Below are 19,511 nucleotides of genomic sequence, written 5' to 3' on the forward strand. Positions count from 1 at the left end.
GCAAAACTTGCTGCATTTCTGCCCCCTAGTGGTTGTAGAGCATTAAAACCTGTCAATCATTTAATTCAATTCTATTCAGTTTATTTCTATAGCTCCAATTCAAATCATGTCATCTCAGGTCACTTTCCAGTTCACCAGATCATCCAGTCAGATTGATTCAAAGTTTTCTATCTAAGGAAAACCAGCTGATTGCATCGACTCATTGACTCTTCAGCAATCCCTCAGCATGCTTGTAGCGACAGTGGAGAGGAAAAACTCCCTTTGAACAGGAAGAAACCTCCAGCAGAACCAGGCTCAGTGTGAGCGGCCATCTGCTGAGGCCCACTGGGGTTCAAGGAGACAGAAGCAGACATAGAAAAAGAAGCATAGATACAAAAGGCAACTGTCAACCAGCTCCACAGGCGACCCCGTCCAGGAAACACACAGCCAGGCAGACGAGCTCCGAGCCAGCTCCCATGTCAGAGGATGAAGAGAGCACATCCAGTTAGTCACAGTCAGAGAAACAGGACTACACTGGAAAACAGGCCAAGCTCCAACATCTAGAAACAAAGGTGTTGATGGCAGCAGCACAGCTGATATTTCTCTCCAGGATGGAGTCACAGCCAAACAGGAACAGACCAGATGAAGCTACTATGAGAAAAAGCAGAGAGAGCAGAACGTTAGAGATTGAACTAACAGATTCTGCAGAGTGGGAGAATAGAGATAGAATGAAGCAGAATGATGAAAAAGGGGTCCCTATGTCCTCCAGCAGTCTAAGCCTATAGCAGCAGAACTATAGAGATAGCTCAAGATAACCTGAGTATTTTAGATGAGGTATATGAAAGGTAGAGCAAAGTTTCTCCTTGGCTCTACCATGAGAGACACTTACATTCAGCTTTGTCCGCCGTTCTTGCAGGTGGGCGAGGACTGAAGATGGAAGTGTGGAGCAACAAACGGCCAAGTTCCTTGGATGAAATCTGGAGCTACAATGAGAACACAACGGGTTACTGGTCACAGTGGATCGACTCGCTGCCTTACAGCTTTCCTAATGAATACGACCTGTTTGCCACTCGAACCAGAGGCTTCTTTGTGCCTGCGGTCAGCGGAAACTTCAACATATACCTGCACTGTGATGACCGCTGTGATCTGTACCTCAGCAACTCCAGTCGGCCAGAAGACAAGGTGATACCTACTGATTGTCACATAGTTTAGCAGCTTTTGCATATTTTGTCCTGCTTTGACGTTTGGACTTTTTAATTCCAGGTGAAAGTTGCTTTTCAGCCAAGATATGTCAGAGACTACTTCCAGCTGGAGTCCCAAAGATCTGAAGTGATTTTTCTGGAGAAAGGAAAACCGTAAGAAAGTTTCCTAACTCATTAAACTACAGCTCCTTATGTCCTGATTATAAACAGCTCTACTTTCTCTAGATACTACCTGGAGCTTCTGCAGCACGAATACGGCGGCCTTGCTAATCTCAACATCGGCTTGTTCCACGAAGAAAGTCCCTTCACAGAAGACCAGTCAGATGATGCTGTCAACGAAGTCCAGAACATTGTCGCTAAATACGAAGCACTTGATGAAAAGCAGGTTAATGTTTTATCCATAAGGACCCTGTTCTAATTGTGTTTCCCTTTCTAGGGACATTAAAGGAATAGTACACCCAAAACATGATTAGCCTTCATTTTCTACTCACCTCCATGCTGAACAACACTCTGGAGTACTTTTTTGATATCTCAAATGCATCTGGAGATCTGGGAGGCTTCTTGCTGTCTGCTGACATTCAAATAATGGAGGTCTATGGCGTCCCGAGGCAGAAAGGTCCATAAAAGTCCACAAAAAACGTGTCAATATTCCTCCATACTGCTCGTCCAATGTATTCCAAGTGTCCTGAGTGGGTAGCGTCCAGAATTTACTCGAAACGAAGTCATTTAGAATGTTTTTAGAGCATAAACAGTAGTGTAAAGGATTTCCTGAAAGCGCGTTCACGAGTCTACGGAAACCGCGGCAGACCAAACCGGATGAAAGTGCGCATTCAGCGTCTGCTCTGCCGATAATGCAAGCGTAGAAGAAGAAATGTGCTGTTTACCTGTGCAAAGAAAGAAACAACGAAAGAAAAATGTCTGAGGACTTCAGTGTTGAGGAAGAGCATGAGTTCTTTGCCGAGCTGAATGTGCACTTTCATCTGGTTCGGTCTGCCGCGGTTTCCGTAGACTCGTGAACGCGCTTTCAGGAAATCCTATACACTACTGTTTATGCTCTAAAAACATTCTAAATGACTTCGTTTCGAGTAAATTCTGGACGCTACCCACTCAGGACACTTGGAATACATTGGACGAGCAGTATGGAGGAATATTGACACGTTTTTTGTGGACTTTTATGGACCTATCTGCCTCGGGCGCCATAGACCTCCATTATTTGAATGTCAGCAGACAGCAAGAAGCCTCCCAGATCTCCAGATGCATTTCAGATATCAAAAAAGTACTCCAGAGTGTTGTTCAGCATGGGGGTGAGTAGAAAATGAAGGCTAATCATGTTTTGGGTGTACTATTCCTTTAAGGAACCTTAAACCCTTTTAGATTTAACTTTTTTTTAAGGTTTTAAATAATAAAATGAACTTTTGTAAAGCATTATATCCAAATCTACAGCTAAAGGATAATAGCAAGCTGAACCCAAAGGAAAAGGTCAGAATGTACAGCAGTGATTAATTCTGCGGCTGCCTCCTCTAAAGGCCAGATTTGTCAGCCGATGACATCATAGCGCGGCGCTGAGGCCTGTTCGGATTGGAAGACTCCTCATGCGGCCGACTAATGCGTCCTTCTTTTTGCCTGTTTTGAAGCCTGGGTCTGCCGTATCCTCTGTAGCCTTGGGTATCCCATGATTCATTGCGAGTCCAAGCTAGCTGGCTGCTCCGTGATCAGAGAAAAAAGCAAAATGGCGCCAAACAGTGGTGAATATTGGAAATGCAGTTTAATATATTCCAAGTATGTGAATAGTTATGTCTGAAATGAATGAAAATAGTTGTTGTAAGTTTGTAATGAAAGTTCGTGTTGACATTCGGGGGGTGGGGGGCTGATGGACCTACAGTTACATCTGAACGCTCTCATTAGGTTTTTGTATTTTACAAAAATGAGCTCAAACATCTATTATTTAATGCTTTCCTATTGTTGAGAACAAAAGAGAACAATAATACACTGATATTTATATTTATAAATAGAAAGATGCATTTTAATGCATTACATAGGGCCCAACAACATTAATGTATGAAAAAATAACGAAGAACAGCCGATTCCGATGCCAAAATCGATATACCATGAGGAACAATTTAAATTCCATCCATCTGGAAAAAAAAGTATATGCAGCATTTTAAATATAGCATATTTTTTTTCTTGTAAACTTTCTGGTAAACTTGGAGATATATCTTATTGCGTGTTGCATATCCCAGTAAATCTGTTAAATCTGCAGCTCTCCCTACTTCCCTCTGTTTAAAAAGATTTATCAACCTCTTTACTAAGATAATGATGCCAGAAACAACATTTCTAGATCTGTAGAAGCTCTGCAGTCTGATTCTGTCTGTACAATGAGAAAACGTGTTAATTTTAAGCTGTAACTGATGGTCCTCTGAGACGCCAAGCTAGTAAAGAAGAACATTTAAACTATGTTTAAATTTAAACTGTTTTCTCAAGCTTCTTGCATTATAATACTAACTTGTATAAACTTACTATCTGTTGCCATTTTTTACTATGTATTTTCTAGTATGTCTAATGAGCAGATTTTTCCGTGGTATCTCTAATTTGTTTAACCAACTGTCTCCTAACTGTAACTTAAACATCAAAGTAGCTGCTGGTTAATATTCACTGAGTGCTGCTGTGTCTCTCCTCCAACCACGTAGCTACTCTGTACGTCAGTGAAATGCGACTGCAAATCAAATGTCTCAAAGCGACAGATCCGATGATGTTACACCAAGAGGCGGGACATAGGAGCAGAGCGACAGAGGAAACCGAACCCTGACTCAAAACGCTCTGAACACCGTTAGCTGCACCCAACATCTGTTTCATTTGGCTAAAGTAAATCAGTGGAAAGGAGAATAAAAACGTTAAATACTGGTGGGGACTGTTCCCACCAGACCTTCAGGAAGTTACGCCTGTAATGTTTGGTTTATTGAAAGATTTTATCTGTTGGTGTAAATGGGTTTAGCTAGAGCAGCAGTTTGAGCATCAGAGGGAAATGATGCACTTCACCAGCAGCTGCTGGAGTTGGAAAATGTAACTTTAGCTGCTGGACGCGCCTCATCAACCAATGAGAGGAGCTGATCTGGGAGCTGGCAGGGAGTCAGACGCAGCACTGCTGATGCAGAGCGCTATGATCACTCCTCTGAAACAGTTTATTAACGCCTAAATTAACTTCAAATGTAGAAACCTGCCGGCAGAATATGTTGGCTTTTATTATCCTGCTGCCTGCAGTTTGTAGCACAGACCTGAAAAACGCTAACATCTACTTCCAGCCGCCACCAACAGGAGGGGAAAACCCTGGAGAGGCGAGCGGGCCTGAGGCAGCTGCTGCTGGGGATTCCCAGTGACAGCGCAGCGCCGGTATGTGGGGGTCTGAGCGGCTCCCACAGAGAAATAATCTTTGAAGGCAGGATGGTAATCTGGATGAACTGACTGCACAGACCATGTTTTCAGGAGGACTTTCTCACTTCAACATAGATTCTAACTACTTTTACTGGACTTTACTGGACATCTGACCTTAATGTGGACGAGCAGCAGAAATGAAGCAGAAGCTTTTTTGTGAACGTAGCATAAAATCGTTAGATGCTAAAACCCAAAGCATCACATCATTCAATGTTTTTATATCTAACAGGAATTACTTCTTTAATTCTCCAACCGTGGTTTTTGCCTCAGTTCTTCATCATTGCTTCACTTTGACTCATCTCTGCCCTCTTTCAGGTGCTCACCTTTGACAACTGGCCCTCGGGGGCCCCATCGGTCAGGGAGGTGCAGAAGGTCAGCATCAGTAGCGGCTGTGCCACCCATCTATGTGGAAGCACCTTCTTCCAGCTGAGCTACGGAAGCGCCCAGACTGGTAACATCTAGGTTCCTCCACATGTCGGTGGGGTCGAGTGCAGCTCAGAGTACAGCTTTGGTGTTTTTCTGTCTCCTGTAGGACCACTTCCTGTGAGCACCTCAGCAGAGGAGCTGGAAGCAGCTTTGAACAACCTGTGGTCCATCAACCCCGACACTGTTGAGGTCAGCAAACAGGAGGACGGTCAGGGGTCTCACTACACCATCACCTTCAACTCTGACAGAGGTACGGACTCACTCACTACCGAAAGCTCTGAAGGCCCACTGAATATAACCAACTGGATCATTTCCAGTTATCTTCTAGGTGTTCCTAACCATCCCATCCATTCAGTCCAGTTTCCCAGGAACATATTCCTGTTGGCCCAAATCCACAACTCTTTATTGGTCCAACCAAACCCAAACCTTCCCTAACCTCTCCATAGTGAGCTATAGAGGGGGGTACAGGTCCAGGCAGTGTTGAAGTCTCAAGCTTTCAAACACCTGACCTGTGTCAAGCATGTCCAGATGCTAGAGTTGGAAAATCTGAACATTTGCAGCTGGACGCTTCGACCAATCAGAGGAGCTTAGTTAGCCTAGCACCTACGCTACGACGACTACAACAGAATGGATCCTGATCTCGCTGAACTGACTGTAAAGATGACGTCTTGAGGTGGACTTTCTTGATTAGAAACTTCTCAAAACTCCTTTTTTCCTTCTCATCACAGCAAAACAACTTGATTCTATCTGCTGTTGTAGAACAGGGGCAGGAAAAGGTAAAGAAGCAGAGCGGCTTTTCCCAACACTGTTTCCCATCCGGCTCAACATTTTAGACATACGCCTGGAACTGGTGTTGCGCTTATCTCCAAGTTGAGGCATTGGACACATTTTTGATGAGTGGATGGCAGTAGTTCTGAACGGAGCATAAAGGGACTGTAGACACAGTGGTTTAGGCAGTGAATGGTTGCACACGTTGCTGGCAATGGGTCACAACAGAACCCTCCCAGCTGAAGAAACCCTGTTAAGATACAGAGCCTGTGATGGGACACGAAGAAACAGGGCCACACTTGGAGAAGACTCACACGTCGTATAGATCAGCCAAACTGAATGAAGCCGTCTTTTCTCCTTTACTAGGTGACTTTGCGGCTCTTTACTTTGAGGTTTTCAGCTCAGACACCAACATCTCTGTTTCTGAGGTCACCAAAGGTCAAAGCAACATGGCGACCTTCACTGTGAGCTGGGCCGGGGTTCCTACGGCGCCTATCGCCTTCAACGCCACCGAGTCTGAGGTCTGTAACTGTCGCGTATAGATTTGGTCTTCATGTTTTTCCCTCTGAGACGTCTGAGGTTGTGTCTCCAAACAGGTGCAGGCGGCCCTGGAGGACCTGATGAAACCTGACTGTCCTTCTGAAGTTCTGACCACCGAAGGCCTGAACGTGAAATACTTCAATGACTTTGAAAACTCTGAGGTCAGTGATGGCAGAGTGAAGAGGACGATTGTGTGATGGAGACGTCTAGCTAACTGTCCCCTGACCTCCGCAGTTCACAGGAGCTCAGAGCGGGACTCCTGAGGGCAACTCTGGCTTCTGTGGGTTCTGGTCTCTGAAGAACGCCGGCCATCTTTTCAGGGAGTCCTTCACCAAAGAGTCAGGAGAGCAGTACGGACCGCTGCCCCTGGACCAGCACCCCACGGTAAAGGCCTGAGAGACGTCCTAAAGTCCGCTCACCTCCAACCTTTTAACGTCTGTCTCCTCCCTCAGCTCTGCTTCGCCTACAAAGGGCCGCTGAGGGACGAACTTGGGCTGAAGTTCACCTACAGCGACAGCAGCGGTCAGACTCAGTCAGAAAACACCAGAATTCCCGCTTTGCTCAAAAGCAAGGACAGGTAGGTAGAGCGCGAGTTAAAAGCTGTGATTGGATGTTCTGCAGAGTTTGAGGCTGAGCGTTTCTTTGCAGATGGAGCTATGGGTGCCTGGACCTTCTGAGCGCTCTGCAGACAGCGTTCCTGGGAAGCAGGTTCAGCCTGCAGGAGTTTTATCTCTACGGCGACCAACCTGGTGCTGATTACTACGTGGATGTGGTTCACATCGGGAAGACTCCAACCACCATGGATGTAAACGGTGCTGTTTAGACATGATCCTGGGTTCCTTATCTGTCAATCTGTCGTCGGTTAAATCGGGCTTCCATTGGTGAACTCTGTGAGAAACACTGTGTTGAGTCGCAAACCAACTTCTTTTGTTTTCTGGTTTCTCAGCTGTTCCTCTCAGGAGAAGACCTCCCCCGTTCGAGAGCTCTGGGAGGTCCATCGAAGCGTTCTCAGTCACCAAACTGCAAACTGCACCTTCACAGATCACATACGAAATCACCGCCACGCCGCTGGATTGTGCGTTTGGTTTCCCGCTAATGGAGATCAGCTTCATGCAGGTAACATATGAGGTCTGACCACCTACCTCTCTCTCCACCCGCGTCACGCCATCCGCTGCCCGTCCTCTTTCCCGGAGTCTTCTTTCTTCCTAACCTTTTAGAAGATTTTCATTCCTTCTCCCCCCGTGAGTCCGGACTATTATCTCTAAATGCTGGTGAAGATTCTCAGCAAGCAGGTCAAAGTCATTCCAAAAAATTTTAAAAACAATCCATATGAGTTTAGCCGTTTCACCATCTCTGTGTGCATTCTCATGTCAAGAGGATTTGCCAACGGAATGAGAATTTCTTTTGTTTGTTTTCGGGGCATTGCAGGCTAACAAAGAAGCCAAACTGTCATGAACCGAGGACAGAGGGAGCCAGTATTCAAGGAGAGACAGTCAGTAGGAAAGTTCTAAACATTTATTAAATATCAAGACGAAAACTAAAGTGGAGCTGTGGCTCGCTGATACTGCAGGAGGGGGAGCGGGGTACAGCCCAATCTCAGACACTCTGTGGGAGAAACACAGGTAAGTGACCACGATCATCTGACAGAAGATGGTTATCTGAGTTGGTCACTTACCTGGTTTAACAGTCCAGTCCAAGAATGTCCCCAAAGCTGCAGTTCCAGAGGTCTTGCAGGAAACCGATCCTGGTCAGGGATCCAGAACAGACAGAACAGGATCCAGATCAGGCAGGAACAGACAGGTGGCAGGATCCAGGCTTCCAGACATCATAGAGCTCTTAGGCGGGTTCAGAGTCTGACTGAGACCAGAAGCATGACCAGCACAGGAGCAGACAGGATCAGGTGCAGACAGGCAGGCTCAGTGGCAGAGGGTAGCAGGGACAGGACGTGGAACCAGAACTTGATGCAGGACCTTTAAACTGGTCTCCACCTTGGAGCCAGGCTTACTGAGAACCTCCCCACATAATGAGCCAAAACCCAGAGGACTCCGCGGGGGAGGAACAGTGGACGATCAGGAGACGAGACAAACACTAAAACCCTCTTTCCCCTGGCTGCCAGGATCTAGGACAAGAACCATGTCAAAAACTGAACAGACAGACTAACAGAAAACAAATAATGATCTGGCCCTGAATGCTCAGGCTGAACAGAATATAACCCAGAAGAAACAGGTGAGAGGAATAAATTATAATTGAGGCAGGGAGGGAAAACGGCAGGTGAAAGAAATATCCAATTAAGGGGGAGCAAACAGGCCAGATCATGAACCAAATGACCCCCATTCCAGAGGGGGGGACCCGTTCATCCGTTTCTATTTGCATGTTTTCTAAACCAAAACCAGGCTTTGTTGGGCTGCTGGATAAAACCTGGAACTAAACGCTATTTCTGACATTTTGAATTGAACTGGAAGAAATTTAAATCTCAATAAGTCATTTTTTCTTGAATTGAAGAGTTAAGTGTGAAACTTTGCCACTGGACCAAGACTGTTTACATTTAAAATAAGAAAAAATAATTGCATAGTCTTATATAAAGCGCATATTATCTACTTGTGTTGTTTTAAAATTAAAAATACTAATTCCATAGGCTAATCATCTTATTTATCTACTCAAATTAAAGGTAAATACTCTTCATTTAAGAAATGTTGACTTATTTCGAGATGATTTTCGCAGTGTGGATGGGAAGCGAAACGTCTTCCAACTTGGAAACAAAGTCCAGTGGATTGTTTCTTAATTTTTTGAAATAAACCTTTTATGCTTTTTGTTCTGAAGATGTCTAACCGCAGCGAGGACGCCGCAGAGTTTGTTACCGGAGGCACCGCCATCTCTGTCACCCGCCCCCAGAGCGCCACGCCCCCTCTTAGCGGCACATTTGACGTAGAGATTTACGGAGGCCGAGCTGAAGGTAAATTGGCGCCAGTCAGGGTCTGTTTGTGATTCCAGGGCGGTGCTGGGCCTGTGGAGGTGACGGGCAGACGTCTGTGAGCTCTTTGAAAGGTTTCCAAAACAAATCATCCAGATTCCTGCTCATCCTCCTCCTGTCAGAAGACAAAGAGCAGAACAGGAGGAGCGAGTCTGAGATTCTTAAAGGTCACAACGTGTTGACAGGAGCTGGATCTGAGCCACACCAGGAGCCAGACTTTTTTAATCATTTAGCACATCTTGTTTTAACATTTAAACACGGTGTTAATCCTCTCTGTCACCATCGCTTCAGGCTCTGATTGAAGCGCCTCATTTCTTCTGGTTTAAAGGAAAAGTCCATCAAGGAATAATCAGTGGATCATTATTTATATCTAAAACTAATACAATCGTGGTGATTTAATGAATTTAGCGTCGCCGCCTCATCCTTCCCAGCCTGGATGATGCTGACCGAGCGTCTTCTCTGTGTCTATCAGGTCTGCCTGTGAACATCAGCAGGGAGGACCTGAAGTACGCTCTGGAGGGAATCCCAGAGATGGGCCAGGTGGAGGTGCAGGAAGTGGGGAGCTGCAGACGTCCCAAGTGGAGGGTCACCTGGCTGAACAGACCTGGAGCCCAGCCGCTGATGAAGGTCTGTCTGCACGGGGTTTTGGTCCTAAAGGTTCAGTCAGGAAATGCTTTAAAGTTCCTGCAGAGGCGATTGATGAATTTTCTCCCTGTAGGTCAACGACTCGTCGGTTGTTGGTAATAATGTCAACTTTGAGGTTCAGGAGACAACGAAGGGAGGACAGTTGATCCGAGGCCTGACTGGAGACTTTTTCCGGGTTTGGGAAGAAGAACCGCAGGTACGTCCTGATTGCTCTGTCTGCCTGAGCCCTTCCAGCCTCACCAACGCTCATAACATGCTGCCTTCTGCAGGTGGAGCTCTACATTAACGGCATTCCCTCCAACTGCTCAGGGAACTGCAGCTTTCAGTGGTCTGAGGAGGAAACTCCAGTGGTGACTGGAATCAGTCCGTCACAAGGTGCGTGCTGAGCTTAGGGGAGGGATTTCAGGTGGTTCTGCTCCAGCCCTCCTGACTCACATGGTCCTCAGATCTTCTCTGTAAGGTCCCTTCATGAACCAAAGTCAAGCAGAAACGTGTCCTCTGAGAACCATCAACCTCTGATCCTTCCTTCTAAAGATGTTCTAAAGCAGAATATGGATACGGTTCGAATAAAACAGACGAGTTCAGTTAAATATTCTACTGAAATAAAGCGCAGGTTATTAAAAAAAGGATAGAATTTCAGATCCAAAGCACTTTAGATAGTGCCGTGGGAAAAAAAGTATTCAACTATTTACTCCAGTTAAATAAACGGATATCGATGGATGTCATTCTGTCGGCACTTTATTTTACCTTTGCAGAGAGAGAACAATTCATCATGACGCCATTACTGCACCGTAATCAGACCTGTTCTGATCTGGGCAGCGTTCGTTTCCTCTTACTGACAATAATGGAAAGTAGTCAGAATCAAACCTAATTACAGACACTTTGATTAAACAGTAACATGTTATAAATAAACCTTCAGAGAAAATCTGGATTGTTAAGGGAAGAAGTTCAATTCTATTCAGTTTATTTCTATAGCTCCAATTCACATCATGTCATCTCAGGTCACTTTCCAGTTCACCAGATCATCCAGTCAGATTGATTCAAAGTTTTCTATCTAAGGAAAACCAGCTGATTGCATCGAAATTTCGCTGATCCGATCCAAACCTTGGTTGATCGGAAATTCAAAATCTCCGTTTACATGGGTTCATGGGAGTTTGCCCAACCAGTCCACATGTGTTTTGTGGACTTGGAGAAGGCATTCGACCGTGTCCCTCGTGCTGCCCTGTGGGGGGTGCTCCAGGAGTATGGAGTCGGGGGCCCTTTATTAGGGGCCATCCGTTCTCTGTACAAGCGGAGCAGGAGTCTGGTTCGCATTGCCGGCATTAAGTCGGACCTTTTCCTAGTGCATGTTGGACTCCGACAGGGCTGCCCTCTGTCACCGGTCCTGTTCATAACTTTTATGGACAGGATTTCTAGGTGCAGACAAGGACCGGAGGGGGTCTGGTTTGGGGAACAGCGGATCTCGTCCCTGCTTTTTGCGGATGATGTAGTTCTGCTGGCTCCCTCCTGCCAAGACCTACAGCGTGCGCTGGGGCGGTTCGCAGCCGAGTGTGAAGCGGCTGGGATGAAGAAGAATCAGCTCCTCCAAATCCGAGGCCATGGTTCTCGACCGGAAAAAGGTGGCTTGTCCCCTTCGGGTTGGAGGGGAGTCCTTGCCTCAAGTGGAGGAGTTCAAGTATCTTGGGGTCCTGTTCACGAGTGAGGGAAGAATGGAGCGGGAGATCGATAGACGGATCGGTGCGGCTGCTGCAATAATGCGGACGCTGCACCGGTCTGTCCTGGTGAAGAGAGAGCTGAGCGAAAAGGCAAAGCTCTCAATTTACCGGTCGGTCTACGTTCCTACCCTCACCTATGGTCATGAAATTTGGATCATGACCGAAAGAACGAGATCCCGGATACAAGCGGCTGAAATGAGCTTCCTCCGCAGGGTGGCTGGGCTCTCCCTTAGAGATAGGGTGAGGAGCTCGGTCATTCGGGAGAGGCTCAGTGTAGAGCCGGTTCTCCTCCACATCGAGAGGAGTCAGTTGAGGTGGCTCGGACATCTTCTTCGGATGCCCCCTGGACGCCTCCCTCGGGAGGTGTTCCAGGCATGTCCCACCGGGGGGAGGCCCAGGGGACGGCCCAGGACACGCTGGAGAGACTATGTCTCTCGGCTGGCCTGGGAGCGCCTAGGGCTTCCCCCAACAGAGCTGGAGGAGGTGTCTGCGGAGAGGGAAGTCTGGGAGTCTCTGCTTAGTCTGCTGCCCCCGCGACCTGGTTCTGGATAAAGCGGGAGACGACAAGTACGAGTACGAGTACAAGTACGTTTACATGGACACTAAATGAAATGATCCGATCATCGGAGCGAGCGGAAAGAAAAAAGGAGAGAGGAGGAAAAAAGCGCTTGGCAGCGAAATGTCCGAGAGAAAATGTAGAGAATGAGCGATTGAACCGGCGTGGGAGAGCGAGTGGGCTGTGGAGAGAGAAAAGAGGAAGAGGAGGAGGATAAATTTCTGCTTCCTGCAGCTTTAAATGAACTTGAGTGTATAAGTCGGCGTTCCTAGACTCCTCCCGCCATGTTGTTCACAGCGAGAGCGAGAGCGACCGGTGGTTTCCTGTTGTTGACAAGGCGGAAAAACGTCACGCTGACGTCGCACACATGCGCAGTGAAGATTATTTTACTCTTAAGATCCGAATGGGAGTTTACATGGACGCCAATCAGAATGGCGATCGGCAAAAACCACCTCTCTCATTCGGACTTAAATTTATTTCCGATCGGACCGAATCGGATTAGAATCTTCAGTCTGACATGTTTACATGAAACATTTTTGATCTGATCAGGCTTTCAATCTGATTATTTGTGTCCATGTAAACGTAGCTATTGACTCTTCAGCAATCCCTCACACTAAGCATGCTTGTAGCGACAGTGGAGAGGAAAAACTCCCTTTGAACAGGAAGAAACCTCCAGCAGAACCAGGCTCAGTGTGAGCGGCCATCTGCTGAGGCCCACTGGGGTTCAAGGAGACAGAAGCAGACATAGAAAAAGAAACATAGATACAAAAGGTCAACCAGCTCCACAGGCGGCCCCGTCCAGGAAACACACAGCCAGGCAGACGAGCTCCGAGCCAGCTCCCATGTCAGAGGATGAAGAGAGCACATCCAGTTAGTCACAGTCAGAGAAACAGGACTACACTGGAAAACAGGCCAAGCTCCAACATCTAGAAACAAAGGTGTTGATGGCAGCAGCACAGCTGATATTTCTCTCCAGGATGGAGTCACAGCCAAACAGAAGTATGTCTTGTCTACGAACAGCCCTCTCTCAGGAAATGGACCAAAGATAGACAGACAGACAGACAGACAGACAGACAGACAGACAGACAGACAGACAGACAGACAGACAGACAGACAGACGGATACCATGGACTCCATTTATTTGTCCAATGTTTCAATTACAATAAACACAAGTACATTACATACTCATACTCAACAACCAAAAAGAAAAAAACTAAAGACGTTCGTCGACCGCCTCAAAACCTGAGAATAAGCATTTCATTATTTACACAACATTAAACATCTCCTCCTCCCCAAATAGAAATAAACTGATTAAAGTCTGACGCCATCCTATAAGATGCAAACTCCGCCTAAAACGCGCCGCCAGCAGTTCTGAACATCAGTTCAACATCTGCTGAACCTGCTGAGCCAAACGCTCAGCTAGTGTTCTTTGACAAACACCAGATACAGCACTGGGACTCGATCAACAGCCGATACCGCACCGTGACAATGTCACTAACCAGTAGGTGGCAGTAGTGTTCTTTGACAAACATGGATGCCTCCAGTAAAGCACATTCACATGAAAATTACTCTGAATTAAAAACACTGATCATTTATTGAACAGGATGGAATCATTTCAGATTTAAAGAACTTTCAGAAGTTTGGATTCTGAATATGAGCGACTTTTCCTTTAAGGAATTTTCCAGAAGCTCAGATTTTTTCTCAGCAATAAGCTGCTTCTGGTCCATTTTATAAATGTTCTTTCAGGTAGATTTTTGTTTAAAAAACTTTTGCTGAGAGGAACCGGGACAGAACCTCTAACTGCAGCCAATCGTTCCAGGATCCGACGGACTGGGAACCCTGCTCACCATCACTGGGACCGGATTCAGACTGGGAAATGCTTCCATCATGGTGGGAAACTCCTGGTGCGCCGTTCAGCAGGTCACAGGTGGGGAAACACCTGAAGTTGTTACTTCCTGTAGCTCGGATGGCAACATCCTCTTTAATGTTTGCAATTATAAAAATAATATTTGATCAGATTATCAGGAATGATTCTGTTACAGCAGTTATTAATTTACCCGCATGAACTGATAGATAGAATTATAGAACTAACAAATATAAAGAGAATTGATTTGGTCGAAATACAGATAAAATTAAATAGATTATAATCAATACATATGATTTATAAATTCTATGTATAAATTTACTTCTTGAGTAAAATATCAGGTTATTTTACGCACAACGAGTTGATATTTAGATATCAGCTGAAAATCTAGTTATTGTTCTTTATCTTTTCTGAAAACATTGTAAATATTATAAATAATACTATAAATATTAGTTTTATAGGTTTACATTAAAACATTTATTTGAAAATTATTCCTTCTGCTTAAATTTGGGATTTTGTAATCATGTTATTTCTTAATATTTTCTTACTTTATTACTTCAATTAATATTAAACAATTTAAACTTAAATTTGCACACTTTGATAACACTTTAAACATTAAAGTAGAAGTTATGAATCAATTATTGTAAATCCCTTTATCTTCCCACAATGAGGAAATTCCCTCCCTGCATGTAACCCCTCCCCTTGGGGAGCAGGGTGGGGTTAAGGGTCTTGCTCAGGGACCCAGAGGGGCAGTCTGTGGGGATCAAACCGGCTACTGCAACCTTCTCTGAGCGCAGAGCGCTGCTCTGACCACTAGGCTAACGCTCCCCTAGTTACCTAATTACTCACCACTATTATAACCATTATATCTTTATTCAAAAGTAACAAAGTACATTTACTTGATTGATGTACTTAAGTACTTTTTTCCTTTACTTTGAGTATTTTTGTTTCAGCTCAGCTTTTTAATCCTCTGTTGCTGTTTTTCATCCATCATGGCGGATAGCAGCCGTTAGGACTGAATCTGGACGCCACTGATCTACAGATTTAATGACGTTCCACAGATGAGAGAAACTCAGAGCAGATATTATTAATAGTTTATAACTCAATTAAGTCGTTAGTTGTTGCCAGGTGACCAAGTTGTTCAGTAGGAGGAGTCTAAAAGCAGAGTTTTAGTTTCTTTGTGGTCGTAGATTCAACCTTAAGCCTCTATAGTCAAAGAATGAGGAGAATTTTATTTGTTTTTGAGTAATAAATAATATCTGTCCTTAATTTTAGTGTCATTTCTATGCTGAAGTTCTTTCCAGGTGGTTTAGAATCTATATCAGGTGGTTCTACGCATCAATATATCAGGTGGTTTCTGAAAGTTACAGCTTCTTTAAAATTACTCTGAAAATTAGACAGAAAACTACAAATATTAGAACATTTAATTATTTGATACGTAAGTATTTTCAAACTTGAGTACTTCAATACTTTGAGTAACTTTAACTTGTAGTTGACTAAAAAGTGACGACGAGTATCAATACTTTCACTCCAGTACTAATATTGAGTACTTTGTCTACCACTGTCTATATCTATATAAAGATTTTATGTATATATATATAAATAGATATAAACTTATTTGTAAAGTTTTGTTTTTTTTATATGTCATATATTAAACGTTGATCATTTATTCTTTTTAAATCCTCATCCTAAAAGGCAAAATTTGTAAGTGTTTCGTTTTTCTTCTACATCATCTCCAGTAAGGTTAATGGGGTTGATCCATTCAGAACCAGTTTAGACCAGCATAAACTGTCTGATTCCAGTAAGTGAACGGGTATTTGGTGTCCAGCTTCCACTCAGGTGTGCAGAGTGGGCGGAGCCAGTGCAGGTACCTACCCGGTGTCTGTGAACTTCCCCTCTCTGGGCGACGCGCGCTACGCTGACGACAGCGTCCTCTACTTCACCTACCAGCTCATCGTAGCCTCCTTCTCTCCGCAGTCTGGAAGTGTTGCAGGTGGGGTGAACTCTGAACGTTGACCTGAACGTTGACCACAAAGATCTTTAAAGTCCTAATTCTGTCTTTCTTCTCAGGTGGCACCGTGCTGACTGTCACAGGCTTTGGCCTCAGTCAGAACGCCACAGTTACCGTCGGCGGTGCAGGATGTGAGCTGATCCATGCGACCGCCACCGAGCTGAAATGCAGAACGCCAGCAGTAAGTTTCAAACTGCAGGGCGCTGCTTAAAGCTGCAGAACAGCAGGATCAGGCTCCATGAAACATCCTGAGATAGATTTTTACCTCTTAAGGATGTTTATCTAGATCAAAGGTCACGGATTAGCGGACCGCGGTCTGGATCCGGACCCACCTGCTGGCTAATCTGGACCCACCTGCTGGCTAATCCGGAATCAACCTGATTTAAAACATTTATAAATTACCGCATGTTGTCTGACGTCAGTGTCTAACTTCCCTTGCGCCTCTTCTCCTGTTATTACGGTAAAGCCCTGGGGAGCGTCCGGCTCCAGGCTGCACGTGATCCAGATGAGCCAATGAGCCGTCAGTCTGGGTTGCTGCTGCTGCTAGTTGGAATTCAACTTTTTAATAAATGTTTTTCCTTCTCTGGAGGACAGATGAAGTGAATCGTCTATTATTTCTATCGTTTTGAGTTCGTATGAAATCGTACGAAAAGTTATGCACCGTAATTTCGTACGTTTTGGACGTTTTTTTCGTTGTATGCACATGCGCATCTTACGCACCATTCAAGAACATAGAATATAAATTACAATTAGCCTTAACCCTGACCCTAAGATATAAAACAGCAAGCAACATAGTTAGAGACATAAATAAGTGATTTTTGCGCTGTTTTTCCCAGTTTTACGTCCGTGCATGCGCACTGATCTGGTTTTTTGAGGAAAAACGTCCAAAACGTACGAAATACTGTGCATAACTTTTCGTACTATTTCATACGAACTGATAATGAGAATATGTTGCGACTGATAAGGAACTGACACTGAACGGATGTCGACCATCAGATAACTGACCTGGAACTGACGGACCACGGATGGTGTACGTTGGTACATCGACAACATGTGTCCACGTGTTTTGGTGTTTTTCAGCGTACTTTAATGTTCTCATAACTTATCCAACGTATGGCAGCGTTTTTGCCAGATTTTTCCTACTTCAGGCATCTGCTGGTCTAAATCGTCAAAGTGTGAGACGGGCCTCAGACTTTTTTTGTTTTTAAACTTAAGAACTCAAATACATCCAGAAAACACCACAAAATGGGAATGAAACCAATAAAACACAGAAAAACCGGAATCAAGGTGAAACTCAAATAGAAAACTTAAACAGAACCAAAAAGTGCAGAATCCTGACGGATAGAGGAGCTAAAGTTAAATCCTGCAGTGCTTCAGAAAGTCGGCCTGATTTCCCTTTAACTCGCTGTCATGATTTCCCTTCTTCCAGGGAGCTGTGGGATCGCAGGTCGTCATGGTGACGGTGGGAAACACGAGTCAGACCGCCGACACCTCCTTCACCTACGATAATAACCTGACCCCTCAGATCTCTGGCCTGAGTCCTCTGACTGTGTCTGTGACAGGTCAGTAACGAGGAGACGCTGAGCCCCATAACGCCACAGTACCTCTGAGCAGCCTCACAGGCCACCGTACTTTGGCCGAAATCAAACATCGCTCAGTGTTTCCGTGTACGACCACTTCGCTCTCAGCAGTTTTTCTCCTCCAGCTGCGTAACGGCAGGTTTCTGCCTTTTGTTGAGATGGAAGCTGAAATCCCAGGAGACGAACAGGTAATCCTGTAAAAGCTCGACACCTTTTCCAGGGAGAACACCTGCCAGCCTGAGTGATGCGTTGGTTAAGCTCTGCGGAGCGGCAGGTGGCGATTGGCGGAGAGCATCAGAAGGTTCTGCAAGATGGCGGCGGCGTGATTGCTCTCTTTCTCTTTTGTTCAGGAGATCAACTTCTCATCATCCAGGGTTCTAACCTGGGAGGCCAAGATAACGACAGCCTGGTTCTGGTCGGAGAGAAGGAGTGTGTCGCCGCGCTGTGGACGGAGACGCAGATCAGCTGCCATCTTCCTGTGATGCCACCTGGTGTTTACAGGGTGGATGTGCAGGTCGGGAACAGAGGCTTCCCCCAAACCAGGTACAGAGTCTGAGCTCTGGAGAACATCTGTCTGAATCCTGAGGTTCTCCACCAAGAAGGGAGGATGAGGGGGATGGTGAAGAAAGAAGGGAGGATGAGGGGGATGATGAAGAAAGAAGGGAGGATGAGGGGGGTGATGAAGAAAGGAGGGAGGATGAGGGGGATGGTGTAGAAAAGAAGGGAGGATGAGGGGGATGATGAAGAAAGAAGGGAGGATGAGGGGGGTGATGAAGAAAGGAGGGAGGATGAGGGGGATGGTGTAGAAAAGAAGGGAGGATGAGGGGGATGATGAAGAAAACAAGGGAGGATGAGGGGGGTGATGAAGAAAGGAGGGAGGATGAGGGGGATGATGAAGATAACAAGGGATGATGAGGGAGATGATGAAGAAAGAAAGGAGGATGAGGGGGGTGGTGAAGAAAAGAAGGGAGGATGAGGGGGATGATGAAGGAAGGAGGGAGGATGAGGGGGGTGATGAAGAAAGGAGGGAGGATGAGGGGGGTGATGAAGAAAGGATGGAGGATGAGGGGGTGATGAAGAAAGGAGGGAGGATGAGGGGGGTGATGAAGAAAGGAGGGAGGATGAGGGGGATGGTGAAGAAAAGAAGGGAAGATGAGGGGGATGATGAAGAAAGGAGGGAGGATGAGGGGGATGGTGTAGAAAAGAAGGGAGGATGAGGGGGATGATGAAGAAAACAAGGGAGGATGAGGGGGGTGATGAAGAAAGGAGGGAGGATGAGGGGTATGATGAAGATAACAAGGGATGGTGAGGGAGATGATGAAGAAAGAAAGGAGGATGAGGGGGGTGGTGAAGAAAGAAGGGAGGATGAGGGGGATGATGAAGAAAGAAGGGAGGATGAGGGGGGTGATGAAGAAAGGAGGGAGGATGAGGGGGATGGTGTAGAAAAGAAGGGAGGATGAGGGGGGTGATGAAGAAAGGAGGGAGGATGAGGGGGATGGTGTAGAAAAGAAGGGAGGATGAGGGGGATGATGAAGAAAACAAGGGAGGATGAGGGGGATGATGAAGAAAGGAGGGAGGATGAGGGGGATGATGAAGATAACAAGGGATGATGAGGGAGATGATGAAGAAAGAAAGGAGGATGAGGGGGGTGGTGAAGAAAAGAAGGGAGGATGAGGGGGATGATGAAGAAAGGAGGGAGGATGAGGGGGGTGATAAAGAAAGGAGGGAGGATGAGTGGGGTGATGAAGAAAGGATGGAGGATGAGGGGGTGATGAAGAAAGGAGGGAGGATGAGGGGGTGATGAAGAAAGGAGGGAGGATGAGGG

At 45.8% G+C, this 19,511-nt stretch overlaps 1 protein-coding gene across 3 annotated transcripts in view; it reads left to right on the top strand.

Annotated features, from left to right (window-relative positions):
* Positions 1 to 19,511, top strand: part of pkhd1l1.1 (PKHD1 like 1, tandem duplicate 1) — a 76,070-nt gene that overhangs the window by 16,516 nt on the left and 40,043 nt on the right. For all 3 annotated transcript variants that reach the window (XM_038275481.1, XM_038275483.1, XM_038275482.1), the window contains exons 14-33: positions 896 to 1,161; positions 1,243 to 1,334; positions 1,407 to 1,566; positions 4,926 to 5,061; positions 5,143 to 5,286; positions 6,171 to 6,325; positions 6,401 to 6,505; positions 6,579 to 6,728; positions 6,797 to 6,921; positions 6,993 to 7,156; positions 7,291 to 7,460; positions 9,165 to 9,297; positions 9,788 to 9,942; positions 10,034 to 10,156; positions 10,230 to 10,335; positions 14,051 to 14,158; positions 15,924 to 16,088; positions 16,166 to 16,287; positions 17,536 to 17,668; positions 18,037 to 18,229. In XM_038275481.1, the coding sequence (XP_038131409.1) occupies positions 896 to 1,161; positions 1,243 to 1,334; positions 1,407 to 1,566; positions 4,926 to 5,061; positions 5,143 to 5,286; positions 6,171 to 6,325; positions 6,401 to 6,505; positions 6,579 to 6,728; positions 6,797 to 6,921; positions 6,993 to 7,156; positions 7,291 to 7,460; positions 9,165 to 9,297; positions 9,788 to 9,942; positions 10,034 to 10,156; positions 10,230 to 10,335; positions 14,051 to 14,158; positions 15,924 to 16,088; positions 16,166 to 16,287; positions 17,536 to 17,668; positions 18,037 to 18,229 (2,905 nt within the window). The remainder of the gene's footprint in view (positions 1 to 895; positions 1,162 to 1,242; positions 1,335 to 1,406; positions 1,567 to 4,925; positions 5,062 to 5,142; positions 5,287 to 6,170; positions 6,326 to 6,400; positions 6,506 to 6,578; positions 6,729 to 6,796; positions 6,922 to 6,992; positions 7,157 to 7,290; positions 7,461 to 9,164; positions 9,298 to 9,787; positions 9,943 to 10,033; positions 10,157 to 10,229; positions 10,336 to 14,050; positions 14,159 to 15,923; positions 16,089 to 16,165; positions 16,288 to 17,535; positions 17,669 to 18,036; positions 18,230 to 19,511) is intronic.

Source organism: Cyprinodon tularosa, unplaced genomic scaffold, assembly GCF_016077235.1.
Source record: "Cyprinodon tularosa strain WSP-4 unplaced genomic scaffold, ASM1607723v1 ctg960, whole genome shotgun sequence".
Taxonomy (NCBI): Eukaryota; Metazoa; Chordata; class Actinopteri; order Cyprinodontiformes; family Cyprinodontidae; genus Cyprinodon; species Cyprinodon tularosa.